This window comes from Chaetodon auriga, chromosome 22 (genome assembly GCF_051107435.1).
Source record: "Chaetodon auriga isolate fChaAug3 chromosome 22, fChaAug3.hap1, whole genome shotgun sequence".
Lineage (NCBI taxonomy): Eukaryota > Metazoa > Chordata > Actinopteri > Chaetodontiformes > Chaetodontidae > Chaetodon > Chaetodon auriga.
The window spans coordinates 4,654,030-4,669,199 of NC_135095.1; the positions used below are offsets into that span (position 1 = coordinate 4,654,030).

At 44.4% G+C, this 15,170-nt stretch overlaps 1 protein-coding gene across 14 annotated transcripts in view; it reads right to left on the reverse strand.

The window, feature by feature from the left end:
* Window positions 1–8,143: 8,143 nt before the first annotated feature.
* Window positions 8,144–15,170, reverse strand: part of osbpl8 (oxysterol binding protein-like 8) — a 76,749-nt gene continuing 69,722 nt past the window's right edge. For 8 of the 14 annotated variants that reach the window (XM_076721659.1, XM_076721652.1, XM_076721651.1 and 5 more), the window contains 4 exons: window positions 14,528–14,681; window positions 12,921–13,023; window positions 12,136–12,241; window positions 8,144–12,046 (listed from right to left, as the gene is read on the reverse strand). In XM_076721659.1, coding sequence (XP_076577774.1) covers window positions 11,917–12,046; window positions 12,136–12,241; window positions 12,921–13,023; window positions 14,528–14,681 — 493 coding nt within the window. In that variant the 3' untranslated portion in view covers window positions 8,144–11,916. Of the gene's footprint in view, window positions 12,047–12,135; window positions 12,242–12,920; window positions 13,024–14,382; window positions 14,682–15,170 lie in introns of those variants that run through there. The other 6 variants (XM_076721663.1, XM_076721662.1, XM_076721656.1 and 3 more) reach the window with 2 other exon arrangements.

Genomic DNA, 15,170 nt, shown 5'->3' on the forward strand with positions numbered 1-15,170 from the left:
TATCAGAGCCTTTTCTTTCTGACTTTCATCGCAAGATAATTGAGCATAAAAGAAACATAAAGCACATATACTATATGTCTAATAGTAATTTGCCACAAGAGCAAAATCCACCATCATCTTTTGTCATCGCCTGTCATCTGTGTTTGACGAGCGCATTTTATTTGCATGCTCCTGCATGATGTTTCCCATCACAAGCTAGTTCGCAGTGAAATGCAGTTTGAGTTTGCAGCTGATATGAATGCCGGAGCGCAGCAGCTCCAGTATGTCCATCAGCAGCCGCGTGCCAAGCGCAGACGTCTGAGCGACACGGTAGCTTGTCAGCTGTTGCGGCTAATGTCAGCTCAGAATGTCACATTTAAAGGATAAACATTGTCTGTGCTTGTGAACAGATGATCCTCAGGCAATGCATATGTTTCCCTAAACAGATATTCGCCACATTGTCTGCTGTCAGCACTTGGTTTTTGTTGTTTTTTTTCAGGCTTTTCAAGAGAAAATGGACCTGTTCACGGGATTCGGGCTGGATTCCACAGCCCCAGGGCAGCGGTGTATCTGTATTTAAGGTGTGGATGAGAGCGCGTGTTGTGTTGGGAGAGAGGGGAGAGACAGAGAGGCAGGCAGCTGTACTTATAGGGGTTCCCCAAAGCAATTCCTCTTTCTAAAAATAGCCACAGCTCTGCCAACCTGGACAAGAGGGAAAAAAAACATCACCATCCAAGGCATGCATTCAAATGAGAAGAGGAAGAGAGAGAGAGAGGAGGAGACCGAGCTCATTGCCAGCAATTTACAATTAGCACATTGTGAAATCCATCTAATCAAACTGAAGCTCACACAACGTCTGATGCTCAGAAAATGTCCAAGGAGAAAGATTCACTGCTATATACCTGTGAAACAACCTAGACCAAAGAATATCTCCACAGAGGATGATGGTGCACAGGCTTTCGCTCTTGAATTGTACTTCATACTGTAGGCATTGCCTAATTTACACGTCACACTTTGCTTATCTGTGACCCAGATGTAAGGAAGGAGGAGAGGAGAAAGCAGGAACGGAGCGCAAAGAGCTGCTTATATGGACAGCAGTGCCCTGAGAGGCAGCCAGGTCGCTCGATAGTGCGTTCACGCCTGTGTCGTCGAGGGCAGGCAGAGACGAAAAAAAAGAAAATCATAATAAAAAGACAACTAAATGCTCCACTAATCCTGCTGTGAATGAGAGCGGCTCGCTGCAGCAGTTCTTTTATGCTCTGTCGATTCCACAGGGGGATAAACACAACGCTGAGCCAGCACCCAGCGCAACCTCACCAACCCTGCTGCACTGCAAGCACTGCGGATTACCTCATTTCATGTCTGTTAACCCATTTAAGCCTACCGGCAAATACAGCTGCCAAAGTGGGCAGAGGGCTTTCAGGTGACGTAACGCACCCTCTGTCGGCCATACTGGGGCTCCTTCCCTCTTCATCCACAGCTTTCCGACCTCTAAAGGGTGGGAAAAAGCAGAATGAGGAGCAGGTTATGGCATCAGTTAAGCTTCCACCCAAATTTTAGTGCAGGTGTTCACAGAAAATCTGCTTTTTAAAATGCAAATGAATACTGTATATGTTTCCATCCGGTTCACATCGATGGCTCGAGGTGGCTGCCATTAATGCTGCAATCCATTGTATTTGGAACATGGAACAGCACGACCTCCAACAAGGAAAAGTGCAATCAAGTTGGAATTCCAAGCCGACATAAACAAGCAGAATTCCATTTTCATTAGTTTTTGCTTCATGTTGTGTTTCTCTTGTCAAAGATGCTGCAACAGCTTTGTAGTTGTGACTCCGTTCAGCTGATTTGTACTTGATAGGAGTCTTCGCGTGCATGCCGTACTGTCCTCCTCCTCCCGTCTCCTTTAAAGTGCTGACGTGCTTGTGAAGTTCAGAGACTTGTCATACAAATGTCAGTTTGGCATCCATGTTTTCACGAGCAGATGCGCTGAGGAGCATTCATACTGGGAGTCTGGAATACTCAGAGCTATCGACATGCGATGGATGGCAGCATTAACCACTGCAGAAGAAGAGCACTTAATGAGATGGTGTGAAGAGCAACAGTGAGATCTCAGAGGAACCAAAACGATGTGGAAATCATGATGGAAACATGACATTTCTGTTTGTTTCCCTGTATCAATCTGAGGAAGGTTACCGTCTCCTCATCGCTCCACACAGATCCTTTCATTGTGTCCTATTTCTCGTCTCTCCAGTGGAACAGAAGCTTCAGTGAAGGCTGAAGTCACATGCTTCATGTACTTCATGATTTATTCACTAAACCTGTTTCCATTTTTATTGATACACCAACACTTCAATTCCCAATATCCAGCACTTCCATCCATACAATTACAAACTGCATACAAAGAGGGGGGTGGAAACACGCTTGCGGTCGACCTGACTGCCTGATGACACGATGAAATGTAGTTTTTCACGTGGCAAACTATTTATATTGACACATTAAACTACACACACCACCTCAAGCTCAGTGGAAGCACCCACACAAACATCCTTTTTTTTTTAGGTCAGGTCTATTAGTTGTGTCCAGCTCACTCCATCATTGAGTAACCTTGTACTTTTTCATGCAACAACTGGAGCTCTGAATGCAAAATGTCACTGAAAGCAGATCCTTTTTAGAGCATGACATTTGAACATCGCGTGCACCAACTCGTGCACCTCTGTAACTATTAATAAGCTTCGTCTCGTCTTATAAATCAGTGAATAAATGCGGATTCTTGGATGAATCTGTTTCTCCATTTGAGATTGTGTGTGTATGCATGTGTGTGTGTGTGTGTGTGTGTGCGTGCGTGCTGTACGTCAGTGCACCAGCGTTTTGAGCTGACCCCTTCCACAGTGTGACATCGTGCTCAGGGTCCACTGATGCACAGCGTTACCGTGGAGTCACGCCCAGCAACATCAGTCTGACGGCCCGTTGCCAGGACGATGCCAAGGGGGAGGAGTCTGAGGGAAAGGACGATGCCGGCCGGCGAGGAGAGCAGATTACATAATGATAAACAAAGCCTGAGGTGTTTCCCTCATCGCCCCCTCTGGCTGTGTTTGTTCTCTCCCTTTCTGTTTGCTCTCCCTCTTTCCTTCTCCTTTCTGTCTCAGCATCCTTTACCTTTTATTTCTCTTCCCATCCTCTTTTCACTCACTTGTTCCACTCATCTTTTCTCCTTTTTACCTTTCCTCACACTCTCCTTCCTTGTTCCCCATCCTCTCCTTCCCTGCTTCTCACCATCTTTCCTTTACTTCCTCCTATGTGGCCCTACCCTTCCCTCCCTCATGCCCTCACCCTGTCCTTTCCCCCCCATCTCCCTCCCTCCTTTTAATCTTCCTTTCACTTTTCCATTCGAATTCTCTTTCTTAACTCCTCGACACCCTCCTCCAATGGTTTTTTCCTCCCCTACCTTCCTCCCAATATGCTTCACTTCCCTCTTCTCCCTTCCTCGTTACCCTTCCTGCTGTATGTGCTCCGTCCGCCCCTCCCTGTTCCTCTCGAGCTTTGAAGGAAAGCCAGCCAGTCGCCAGGATGATGTATCCTAGCAACAGTTACATTTGGCCCACTCAGCGTCAGGATGAAACAAATTGAATTTTTGGATGAAGGGGAGAGAGGTAGTGATTGGAGGAAGGAGAAGGGAGAGGAGGGGTGAGGAAGGGTAATGCCCATCAGCTGGTACCAGACAGTTTTTTTGGAAAATTGTACAGGTTTGTTGGTCACATCCATCACATCCGACGGCAGAGGATTGAAGACCTCCAAAGTTTCAGAGTTTCCACATGTTATATTTTCTGTGAGTCTGAAGGGACTCATTAGAACAATGAGTTGTGCTCAGATCTGTTTCCTAGTGCTGTTCAAGAGAACGTTCTCCATAAGCTTGATGGACATATTCATCCTGTGGACGGCCAAAGCACAGATAAACTGTGTTGATATATGCTGAATGAAAGTAGTGTTGGGAAGGAAAAGGAAAGGAAAAGACTAAATACTGCAGAAAAACAGCAAAATGATCATTTTTGTCTCCCCGATTTCTGAGGTCAGCATCAGGACCTCTGGATCCAATGCGGATTCAGCATCTCAGTGAGGACTCTTCATCAGGGTGGATGAGCACACCACCTCTCCAGTACTCCTGGCAAATACTGCATCCTCAACATGAGGGATTAATATCCTTCAGAAACACTTTGACGCCTGCCTGATGTTAAAGATTTGAAATGGCAAAGCTTTTACTAGGCAGAAAAGCTCTAATGAGAGGGGACTGCGTGAGCCCCGACGCAGCAGCTCTTTCAGCCAGTCCAGCCTCCCTGTCGGAGCTTCTTGTGAAATACTTTGTCAACTCAAATAAAAAACTCTGACTCACTATTTTATCAATGCTTGTGCAGCTTTGTCTTATGATTTCTTGCTGTGCGGTTAGAGTTTAGTATGTGACACGACTATGTTGCTCACTTGCTGTCTGTTGCTTTCTGTTTCTTTGCATGGCTGCATGTACTGATTCGTCGACATGGTCATTGCATCGCTGCATCAGTGTTCAGCTGTTTCCTGTTGCTCGTCTTTTTTTTTTTTTGTCTTCTGCATGTTCATTTCTTGCTTTTGTTGTCATTTTGGCATAGTATTGTTTTATGTTTTTATCTTTTAGCACATATTGTCTGGATGTTGCCAGGATTGCAGCTCTAAATGAGTCAGCTGGCTCATTTACAGAAATGTTTATTAATGTGTGTTGTCCTTATAAAGACAGTACAGAAATGAAATGAACCTCAAAGGCTGAGCTCTAAGATCACAAGACAGCACTGCCGCCACGTTTTCTAACCTTTCAGTGTGAAATACCGACTCATTCCCAGTCAGTACCTATAACACTATGATCATTTCCAAACATGTGACCACAAGACATCAGCAGCCCAACCTTAGTGAGAGGAGAGGAAACACAGGCGGGAGCAGAGCATTTTCATCAGTTTGCTCAAGTGAAATTGAAAGTAATTCAGAGCAAACACAGCGCAGCAGTCGGGACGTCTTTTCCGCTCCTCTTTCAAGAAAAGTCAACAATCATCCAAACTTTCTCATCAACATAGTAAAGTAATGATATTTTGAATGATTTTCCGTTTTAATTACAAGAATCAACATGAAATTCACACGTACGTAGAAACATATAATATTCATGGAAGTGCTGAGGCGGACCACCAGCTCTGAAGACTGAGCAGCGAGGAAGACGCAGACAGACAGACAGACAGCAGTCTTCACTGCTCTCATCCAGTCTGTCCAGAGAAGTCTGGCTGAGCTCGTTAAGATGATTTAAGAGGAACAGAGAACAACAGGCAGGAGAAACAGGCTGGATGTTTCATCAGAGAGCTGGAGGAGGAAATCTCTGATCGGATGAAGAGAAGCGCTGAGGTGGAGCAGCTCTCACACACCTCCAGTTCCCCTGAAGCTTCCCATCCTCGAACACTGGTCCACCTGCATAGGAAAAGTCAATTTTACATGAAGCTCAGGTTTATAAAGGAAAACTAAATGGGATTTAGGAGAGGCAGGACAGTCGGTCAACAGGAAAGAAGAAAACACACTGTTTCCTGAGAATGATTACTGGACTATATGGCACAGAAATAAAAGGGTCAGAGCTCTTACTGGTCCTTCTATCCGTCCGTCTCTGGAGTCAAAGCCTCAGAAGGTGGGTGTTTGTGAATCATGAGCAGGGCTTTTGGAGACCTTATCTACTCATTTACTGCGCGTAAAGTCAGAGAAACTCTACCCCGATCCATCTGATGGTCTTTTGCATCAGGCACAAACATGAGGCTTATCATGAGATTTGCTCTGAAATCCGTTGCACACTTAGGGAATGGAAATTAAAACTGTAGCAATCATTTCTTCTAAGAGCAATTACTCAAACCATTGTAATGTTCACCCTCCAACGTAGCAAACAAAGAGTTCTTAGCTTCACTTACCAAAGGCTTACAGGAGGGGGAGGCTGGGAGGGAAGACTAACAAGGGCCAGGTGAAACAAATCAACTCACACGGGGAAGGAAAACACAGGAAGTAAAGCCAAAGATGACACATTAGGTATATTTTCAACATAAAACAGGAAATAACCAAACTATCACTGAAAACATAACAAAATGCACCATCAGTTTGCATCTCTGAGAGGCCGGACCATCTCATATAGGGTGGAGGATTGGGATGGAGCTACAGACTTGCCGCTGCCTTCGAGTCCTCTGAAGGAGGACCAACCTTTGACTTGTACAGGCTGAAATGTGCCTGTAAAAACCGTCTGCAAGGAGCATGAATGGAAGCAGCAGCAGCTTTAGAGTTTCAGTTGCTCTTGCTCTGTCTCTCTTCAGGCTTTCCTTGCCCCCCCCTCCCCTTCCCTTTTCGTCCTCTCTCCTTTGTCTCCCTCCCACCCTCCATAGCAGCACCAGAGTGTTGATGCAAAACAGTGGAGCAAAGTAGGGAAGGGACAGAGCTGAGATTGATATCAGATGTTTTGTTGTTATCTGAGATGGACAGGAAGGACTGTTCTGCTCTATCAACCTTTGTCAACGTCCTTGGCTGAGGAAATGACACTGGGGACGCCTGGCCAATGAGCTGTCTGGCTAGACTTGGACTGCTCCGGCTCACTTGGACGTCACTTTCACAGACTTTCTGGGTGCAGTTTGGTGAATTTCAAGGACAGTGGCTGCGTGTTGGTCCTGGTTTCCTGAAATTCCAGATGAGCCGATTTAAGAAGTTTTTTTCTTTTAATGTTTCCACTTTTAATACTACACTGTCTCTTCAAATGATCTGTACTTGAATCTTCTTTCTTGTCATTTGTTCTGACCCATCAAGGATAAATAAAGCCACAATGCATTCAAACTTATGGGGATTTTTTAGGAGACAAGCCTTAAATTCTTTTTATCTTTATGTAACTGCAGCACAATCAGTCTTATCTTGTTACTGGAACACCTGAGGGTTGGTTACATTGCTCAAAGGCACTTAAACAAGTGCTGAATGGCTGATCCATGGACAGCCTCAACCTTTGTAACCTCCAGGCTACAGAGGAACCGTCGGATTATTGGAAAAAAAAACGGTGGACGTGACGGACTGGGTCACAGCTGGATGTCGACGCGTGTGTGTGGTTCAGGAAATCACAATGACAGGTCGAATCAGCTCTGACAAAAAAAAAAAAAAAAAACTGCTGCTCTGCTGGAAGAAGAGTCTCTATCTCCCTCTAATGGCGGCTGAGCTGATCTACAGTGAACTGATTCTTTCAAGCTGTAAAGAATCTTGCAAGCGATCACTTCTGCTGCTTTTATCCCACTTAAGATGATAAATATTCATCTCAGAAGCCAAATGGAATAATGTTATTTCACTTTGTGATTTCAATATTTTATCAACACTAGCTTATTAAGGCCAATACATAGTTAATGTGAGCAAAATACACAGATTTGAATATTTATATGACATAAATGTGTTATTTTTTAGCTTTGAATTTTTTATTCTTTTTTCTAATTATTATTTCCACCATTATTACAATCAGTATTATTCATTGCACACAAGTCTTTGACCTTGCATTTAACAACAAACATTGTGGATAAGACAAATAAAACCTTTGAAGACCTGTGAAAAACAAATAATGAAACATAAAAAGTTCAGTTTGAAAATTGAAAATGGCATCAACTGGCTGCTTCAAGGCCTTCCTGGTATTATAAATAAGCATTATTTCACGCATCAAAGAGGGGCCAAAAAAAGTGCACATGAACTTAAAATGAGAGATAAAAAATATTTTCAACCGGAAAAAGATGAAATTGTTTTGTTTTTTTGATAATAAGATCACAAGTAAACAATCCCAAAAGCATAATAAATCTGATTTAAATCGATAAAATCCTGAACCAATTCCCTTTGTCCCACTTGTCTCTCTCTCAGACACGATTTCATTTTGTGTGTCAGGGCTGCTTCCATTTACTTTCATTTTATCTGACTGCTATTCATTTCTTTTCCTCCATTTGGTTTTTCTGATGTTATTTCGATTCTCTTCTCCAATCCAGAGTCTTGGCCAGGATGTGGACTGACTTCCAGATGTTTCTTTATGCACCTGCTTAGACATCACCTACATATTTGACTAATCTGCATAACAATAAACAAAGTTGCTTACACCAAACACAGACAGAAGACCCCAGGATGTCATTTGTTTTTATTCTGTTATGTTACATGTGACCATAAACTTCCAGGAAGCTATAGTTGCCATGGGGATACAGTAAATATATTCAGGTACTCAGATAGGCAAAAGGGTAGGTGTGTGTGGAAAATCGAGGGGGAGGGGGCAGTTGACATTGACAGTGTGCACAAGTTGAGGACAAGTCGCTTGTGTTTGACGTCAGGTGACGAGGAGTGGAGTAAAACAATCGGTTCTTAAAATCAGCATTGAAAAAGGAACAGTAAAAGAGAACAGTGACCTCACGCTACAAGCCGAGAACAACAAAAACAAACATACAAAAGAAGAATAAATAAAACGTCTTATTTCACAGACGGCGACAACAGACGGCAGAGATGTTCGTTTCCCTCTGAATTTGGTGTGTGAGAGAGCGAGAGAGGGACAAGGACGACGGCGGAGAGGAGCGGTCTCTCTCCCTCTCTCTCCTGTGGCAGGAATCAGCATCCGGAAAACCTACGAGTGGGTTGCTATGGCGACGCTGCGGGAGGGGAGGCGGGAGGGGGGTGAGCTGTGGAGCGCGAGTCAAACACGTTTCTAAGGCTTCGTATGGCACATCCGCTCTAAAACACTACGGTGACTACAGCTGCCACCATGGTCCCAGTCCAAGTCCCCCCCCCCCCCCCCCACCGACGATCCAGATCTTTCCCTTCAGTCCACCTTGGACTCTGGCTACGTTTGCATGCTCCACACCACACCCACCACATCCCTGCTGACCTCCTATCCCCTCCTCTAAACCCCCTACCGACCCCCCCTCCCCAGTCTGACTCTAGAAGGCACTGGTTTATACTTATTTCTCCACATTCTAGCATCTGGATTCTCTATTTAAGCTGAGCGATCGAGGCAATGAGGATACACAAAAATACATGTACAGATACACACGGGCCAGCCGGGTAACTTACGGGGGTACAGCTGGCTCCCGACGATGCTACCAGTTTTTCTTTAAACCTGTGTTAGCTTTACAAAGTTTTCATCGCTCAACAGTCTGCTGACGGCGGAGGCAATCAGATATGTAAACGTCGACAAGGCTAACGTCATGACAGGCAAAGAGTTATACAAAATCAATATTCAGATATGGTCCACAAGTGGTTTGGATCTTTTTTTTGAATTGCCTCAATTAGTAGTTACTGACTTGCATCTCAGGAGAAAATCCTGACAGACTGTGTTAAAAAGGTCAGGTGTAGGTTCTACTATGCTGCCATCACCCTTGGCTGACACTAAAAACAAATGCAGGGTCCAAGGTAAGCCCTTAACTTAGTCAGTCCTCATCAATCAAAGTCCTCAGAATTTTCAGGGTATTATGTCAGCCATTTATTTCTGAACTTTAATATCTAGCGTACTGCTTCTGAGAATATTTCAAAAATCTATGTTTCCAACGAGGAAGGCAACAGATTGGAACCACGATGTTCACTAACTACCTGCAAAACGCCCAAAAAGTCATTTTATTCTGCATCTGCTGCTCAATCACAGCAACGTCTTGAGACCATTGATACGATATGATACGTTTTTCGACGTGAATCCAATTGTGTACCCCAAAGATTTATTTTTTTTTTTTTTGCCCATGTCAATGTGTATCTACAGAGCAGTGGACAGAAAGACACACAAGGTTGAAAAGACTGGCTTGTGCACAGGGCGCGGGAGTGTCTATATTGCGAACCTTGGTGTTGAAATGCCACGCGCTACTAGGAACGAGTCACCCTGTTGGATATTTACACAGTGAATGGGGCCGACTCCTACTCTACACACTGAGTTTGGCTGGTACTTGCGTACATTTGGAATGGTTTTACTATGGTGATAGTAGTAATTATAAAAAGTACATCTCCTCCTTCCACTAGTAGCTTACTAAAGTGTCTATTCTAGTTTTCCTGGTGAACATCTGAGGCGCAAAAACACTGGAAGCAACGATGCTCTGAAACTGACTTCGTCGTTACGGTGCTGAAGTCAGCAGATAAGGGGAGTGCTTCGGGTTTTCTCTTCCACGGCTGAGTCTGGAGTGTGTTTTTATACTTGGAGAGCAGTCTTTAGACCAGCGGGTCAATACACTTTTTAGATTTTGCCTTATATGGGCTAACAAAACATAACTGCATCGCAAAAATGTATGGTGGGAAATGCACTTATTCAGTTTCGCAGTAAGTTAGGTGAAAAGATTGATGCCGTAAAGCTAAAGACAGCAGCCAGTTAGCGTAGCTTAGCATAAAGGCTAGTCAGGCCAGCCTGGTTCCATCCAAAGGGAGCAAAATCCACCTACCAGCACCTCTAACGCTCAGCAATGGACTCATTATATCTTGTTTTATCCGAACAAAAACCAAGTTGTGGTTTTACGGACGGTACGAGCACAGTCGCTTGAAATATCTGATGGTTGCCTCACGTGCTTGTGACGGTGACAAGACATAGCCTCGTGCGTAACTCCCTCTAAGTTAATAAGTGTTGCTTTTCACTGTTTTTGTGTGTATGCTTAAACCAATGATATATATAGCATGTTGAGTAGTGAAACTGTTCCATTTGGACAGAGCTAGGCTGGTTGTTTTCCTGTTTCCAGTCTTTATGCGAAGCTAAGCTAATCAGGCGCTGGCTGCTTTGAACTGACATGTGCAAGAGTGTTTCAGCCTAGCTTTGCTGAATCTTTACCTCATCTTGGGCAGTGGTCACTGAAGTTCATGACAAAACACATCTTTTTTTGGACCTTCTGTTGATGCTCCGAATCTCCTGGGAGCCGAAATGTACGAGTACTTTCAAAGAAATGATGACGATATCAAGACAAACAGCTGACGTTCCCAGTGCGTTTGTGCCTCAAGACAAAATACTGTACATGCTACCTACAGTATACAATGACATTGTGTCAAACGTCTGACTTTTTTTTTCTTGAAACATTGACTTCGTATGCAAAAGGTGAAGTTTTGTTACACAACAGAAATTATAGCTTCTCTTCCTTTTGACATATCACTTGTGTCGTTCGTCTTCCTCGTCCATTTCCACGCGTGGACACCCCCAGTCAATATGAAAGTATCTGAATAAAAAAATAAAAGTCACATAAATTGGACCACTTGGATTTTTTCTCCCTTATCGACGCTTTTTGTTCCACGTGGACCGTTAATCACGAAGGACACACCAAGCAAAGACATAAAACTCTTTAAAAAAAACACAAAAAAACAAAAACAAAAACAGTGAAATTAAAGTTTTGTTTTTTTTTTTTACCATCTGAGTCGTGACACTCTCCACGTTGAAAAGGTTCCCTGTCGTTTGAGGTGAAATGTGAATCAACGGAGCGGTTTCGCTCCATCGGGAAAAAAAACAAAACAAAACAAAACACAAACAACAGCTAAAAATGTCTCCTGTGTTCGCCTGTTACGTCAAGGCAAATCAGTAAGCTCCAGAGTGGCAGTCGAGACTTCATCGCGCCGACATCTCGCCTCCAGCGATCTCTCCTCATCGCTGCTCCTCTCTGCTTTGAAATCTGTGGATCTCCCTGGAGTTTTGGAATGGACTGATTAAAAACAAACAAGTGTTTTTTTTGTTTTTTTTTTAAAAAAAGTCTCTTCTTGTGTGGAAGGCTCCACTTTTCTCGACGTGTGTGGTTAATAAAGGACAAAGAAGAAGACGGTTGGAGGAGACTGTTGTCGTCACTTCATATCTCTAAGTCCCCTCCCCCCCCTCCCCACCGTGACGCCTAATGTTCAGACACTACGTGAGTGTGTTTGCGTGTGTGAGGGCGTCGCTCTCTCTGAGGGCTATGGCTGCTACTTGAAGACATAGTTGATCAGGACCTGAAGGAGGATGAGGAACACGATGATGACGTAGTCGCGCTGCTGGAGGAACGAGCTGCCCTCCACCCGGCCTGCCGCGCGACTCCGCAGCACACTGATGCTCCTGCAAACGACACACAAATCACGCGTCGGCGCTCAAACGGCAGGCATCGCGTCACACTCACGGCACAGTGACACCAACGCTCCGCTCACCTGTTAATGTCCTCCTGCGTCTGCTTTATGGATTCAATGGCACTTTGAAGTTCACTGAGGTCTGCTCCCTTCTTCCTCAGCCGACTGCTATGCTTGCTTTTGTGTCCTGCAGCAGAGCGTGTTAAACGCGGTTACAGCGAGGTTCACCACGTTCAATTTTGAAAGACATTTTGAATAAATGGACAGAGATGGAAATCCAGTCAGGAAAATAAGGCCCACCATTATTCATGAAGTACATGAATTAATATCATATTTCTGACAGAGCTTCCCAGCTGTATGTAACAATTATTCCTCCCATTATAATCAATTAATGTGACCTGAATCCAGATAAGCAGCCATACATTTTCTCTAAAATTGTCCCTTTCCTCAATGCTCTTTAACACTTGAAGGTACGATGGTGAAAGCTCACACTGTTCAACTAATTCTCAGCTTTTTAGTGCACAAATACCTTATTAGCTTCCAGTTAATTAGTATTTTAGATCCTGATGTTCATGCGTATGGACACTTCAACTAAATTAAACAAAACGAAATTTGAAATAGAAGCATGTTCTTTCACCATCACACCACCAGAGTGTGCTGTTTAGTAACTTCATATTATTCTACAAGACCTGAAGTTCATCACATTGTCCTCATTTGGTGTTTCGCAGATTTAGAGCGAGGTCTTAACAAGTGGATGTGCTGTAGATCAACATAACCAAATGATGATTTTTACCATAAATAGTGCAACAGAATAGCCAGTTTCCCTCATGTTAGCCTCGGTGTGTATTTGAACGTGTGTGACTCACGTTCGCTGCCGGACGAGTCTTGGCGGTCGGGTTCGGGTGAAGAGCAGCCACTCTCTGGGCTCTTGGGCTTGTCGCTCTTGGGTTTCCTCTTTGGCACCGTTACCTAAACGCGCATGCACGGACGCGCACATAGAGCACACACACACGCAAAGAGAAAGTGATCAGACAAAGAGGCCACACACACAACAGCTGCAACCAAATAAGAGCACATACACATTTTAGCATCCACACAAGATCAAAAGTCAAACATTAACTGAAGTGTTTACATGCACATTAATACAACAAACTGGTGTGATGATGCAAGAGCTCCCCCCCCCCCCCCTCCCACACACACACTCCCACACAAACATGCTCGCCGGCGTTGGCGCGTCAGTGATATGATGTGCAAGGCATGCTGGTACATCAGTCAGCCACATCCGTTTAATACACTCAACAATGACGCACAGACGGCGTCCAAAATGAACCAAACCTGCCAAGAGCTGGGCCATTAAAATAATTCAGAGGGATTAAAGCGGATTACAGCTCTCATTCTTTATTGAATGCGATGCACTTGTTCAGGCCTGCAGTCTTTGTCAGGCAAATCAGATTTGAAGGTTGATTTGAGGTTGGCGGCACAAACACATTCCAGATTTTGCCTGACAAAGTGCACAAACATTATGAGGAGAGAAGGTTTATTTTAATGACTTTTACCTCCCAAGAAAACCAAAACCAAACGCCAAAGCAAAATACAGTCAGTGCTGATGGTGACAGACACTGATGCACTGACCGAACAGACAGATCACCAATGTGCAATTGGCAGGTGGTTACTTTGAACACACGGACAAAAACAAAGAGTTTGACAGACTCCAATCGTGTGAGCAGCGACTGCAGCCTTTAGCTTCTCAACATAACACGAACGAGGAGCGGCTCAGTAGAAGCTGAGGCCCAGTGAGCACACACGACAGAGACACAAATGAAGTGAAGATGAGGGCGGGTGAAGGGTGAGGAGGGCGTGCTGGCTGATGGCGGTGGTCGGTCTGTTGATGTGATGGATGAAGCTGTTCTCTCTTTGAAGCATTTTATGGGAGAAAATTAAATAAAGCGCAAAAACAAATGTTTGCTCATGTCGTACTGATGTCTGACGGTGTCCCAGTTCTTCTAAGTGTAACTTGTAACCCCTCACCAGGGTTTATTATTATCATTTCATTACATTTACACTGGAAATCTTATTTGCAGCTACAGATGCTGCCTCTACACTGCAGGATTAAGCCTGCAAACACACGTTAAATGATCCTTTTCCTCTTGATAAGACGAGAAAAGGAAGGGGAACGTCTGCTTATCCACTTCCTTTAGCATACAGTTTGACCAAACCTTCCCTCCCATACAGAGAGAACAGCAGCTGCCGGGGCAGGAAGAGAAAGAAAATGAGACAAAGAATGAAAAAAGACAAAAAAAAAAAAAAAAGAGCAGAGGCGACAACGGCGATGGCGGCACAGTGATGGCGACACAAAGAGAAGAAGCCACAATGAAGACGGTGCACCGGATGCTGCGTGGAAGGTGGCTGAGGCGGCGAGCTGCTTTTTTTAATTTTTTTTTTTTAATGGCGGTTTTCGATGGGGGCGACGTACCTGGCACTTGCAATTGTCCCTCCGCGGCCCCTGGTTACTCAGACTAATAAGACTGCCAGAACGTACCATAGGGGTGCGGTGTCGGACCTTGGTCTGGATACAGCCGTCTTTCTCAAACTGGATCAGATCATTGAGCGGATCCCATGGCCTCGTGCTGCGGAGAGGGCAGAGGGGACGCAGGGGGCGAGATGAAGAGACATGGACGTGGGAGGGAAGGTAGAAAAGATGACAGAGACAAAGAAATGCATGAATGACAGAGAGAATATGGACGAGAAAGAGAAAAATGTGAAGAAGAAAAACAAAAAGAAAGAGAAAATGGAAGAAGTATTATTATTCATTAAATTCTGCCACCTAGAGGACTCTCCTGTCTGTCATATGATATATTAAAAGCACTGAAGTCATCAAGAGCTGTGTGACAGTCAGTTAGATGTCACCCCTGCAGTTATAGAGAATGGGCACTAGATGGCAGCCTGTCACTCTGGACAATTCAACACAGAAGAGGGAGCAGCAAAATGAGGGAAGCTTCAATCTGAGCCACCTCATATCAATACCAGCTATGACTGCAGTTCATGTTCTAAACCAGGCGCGAGCAAGACTTGTTTTCAGATCCAGAAGTGTGATTCTGCAATTCTTATGAAGGCAG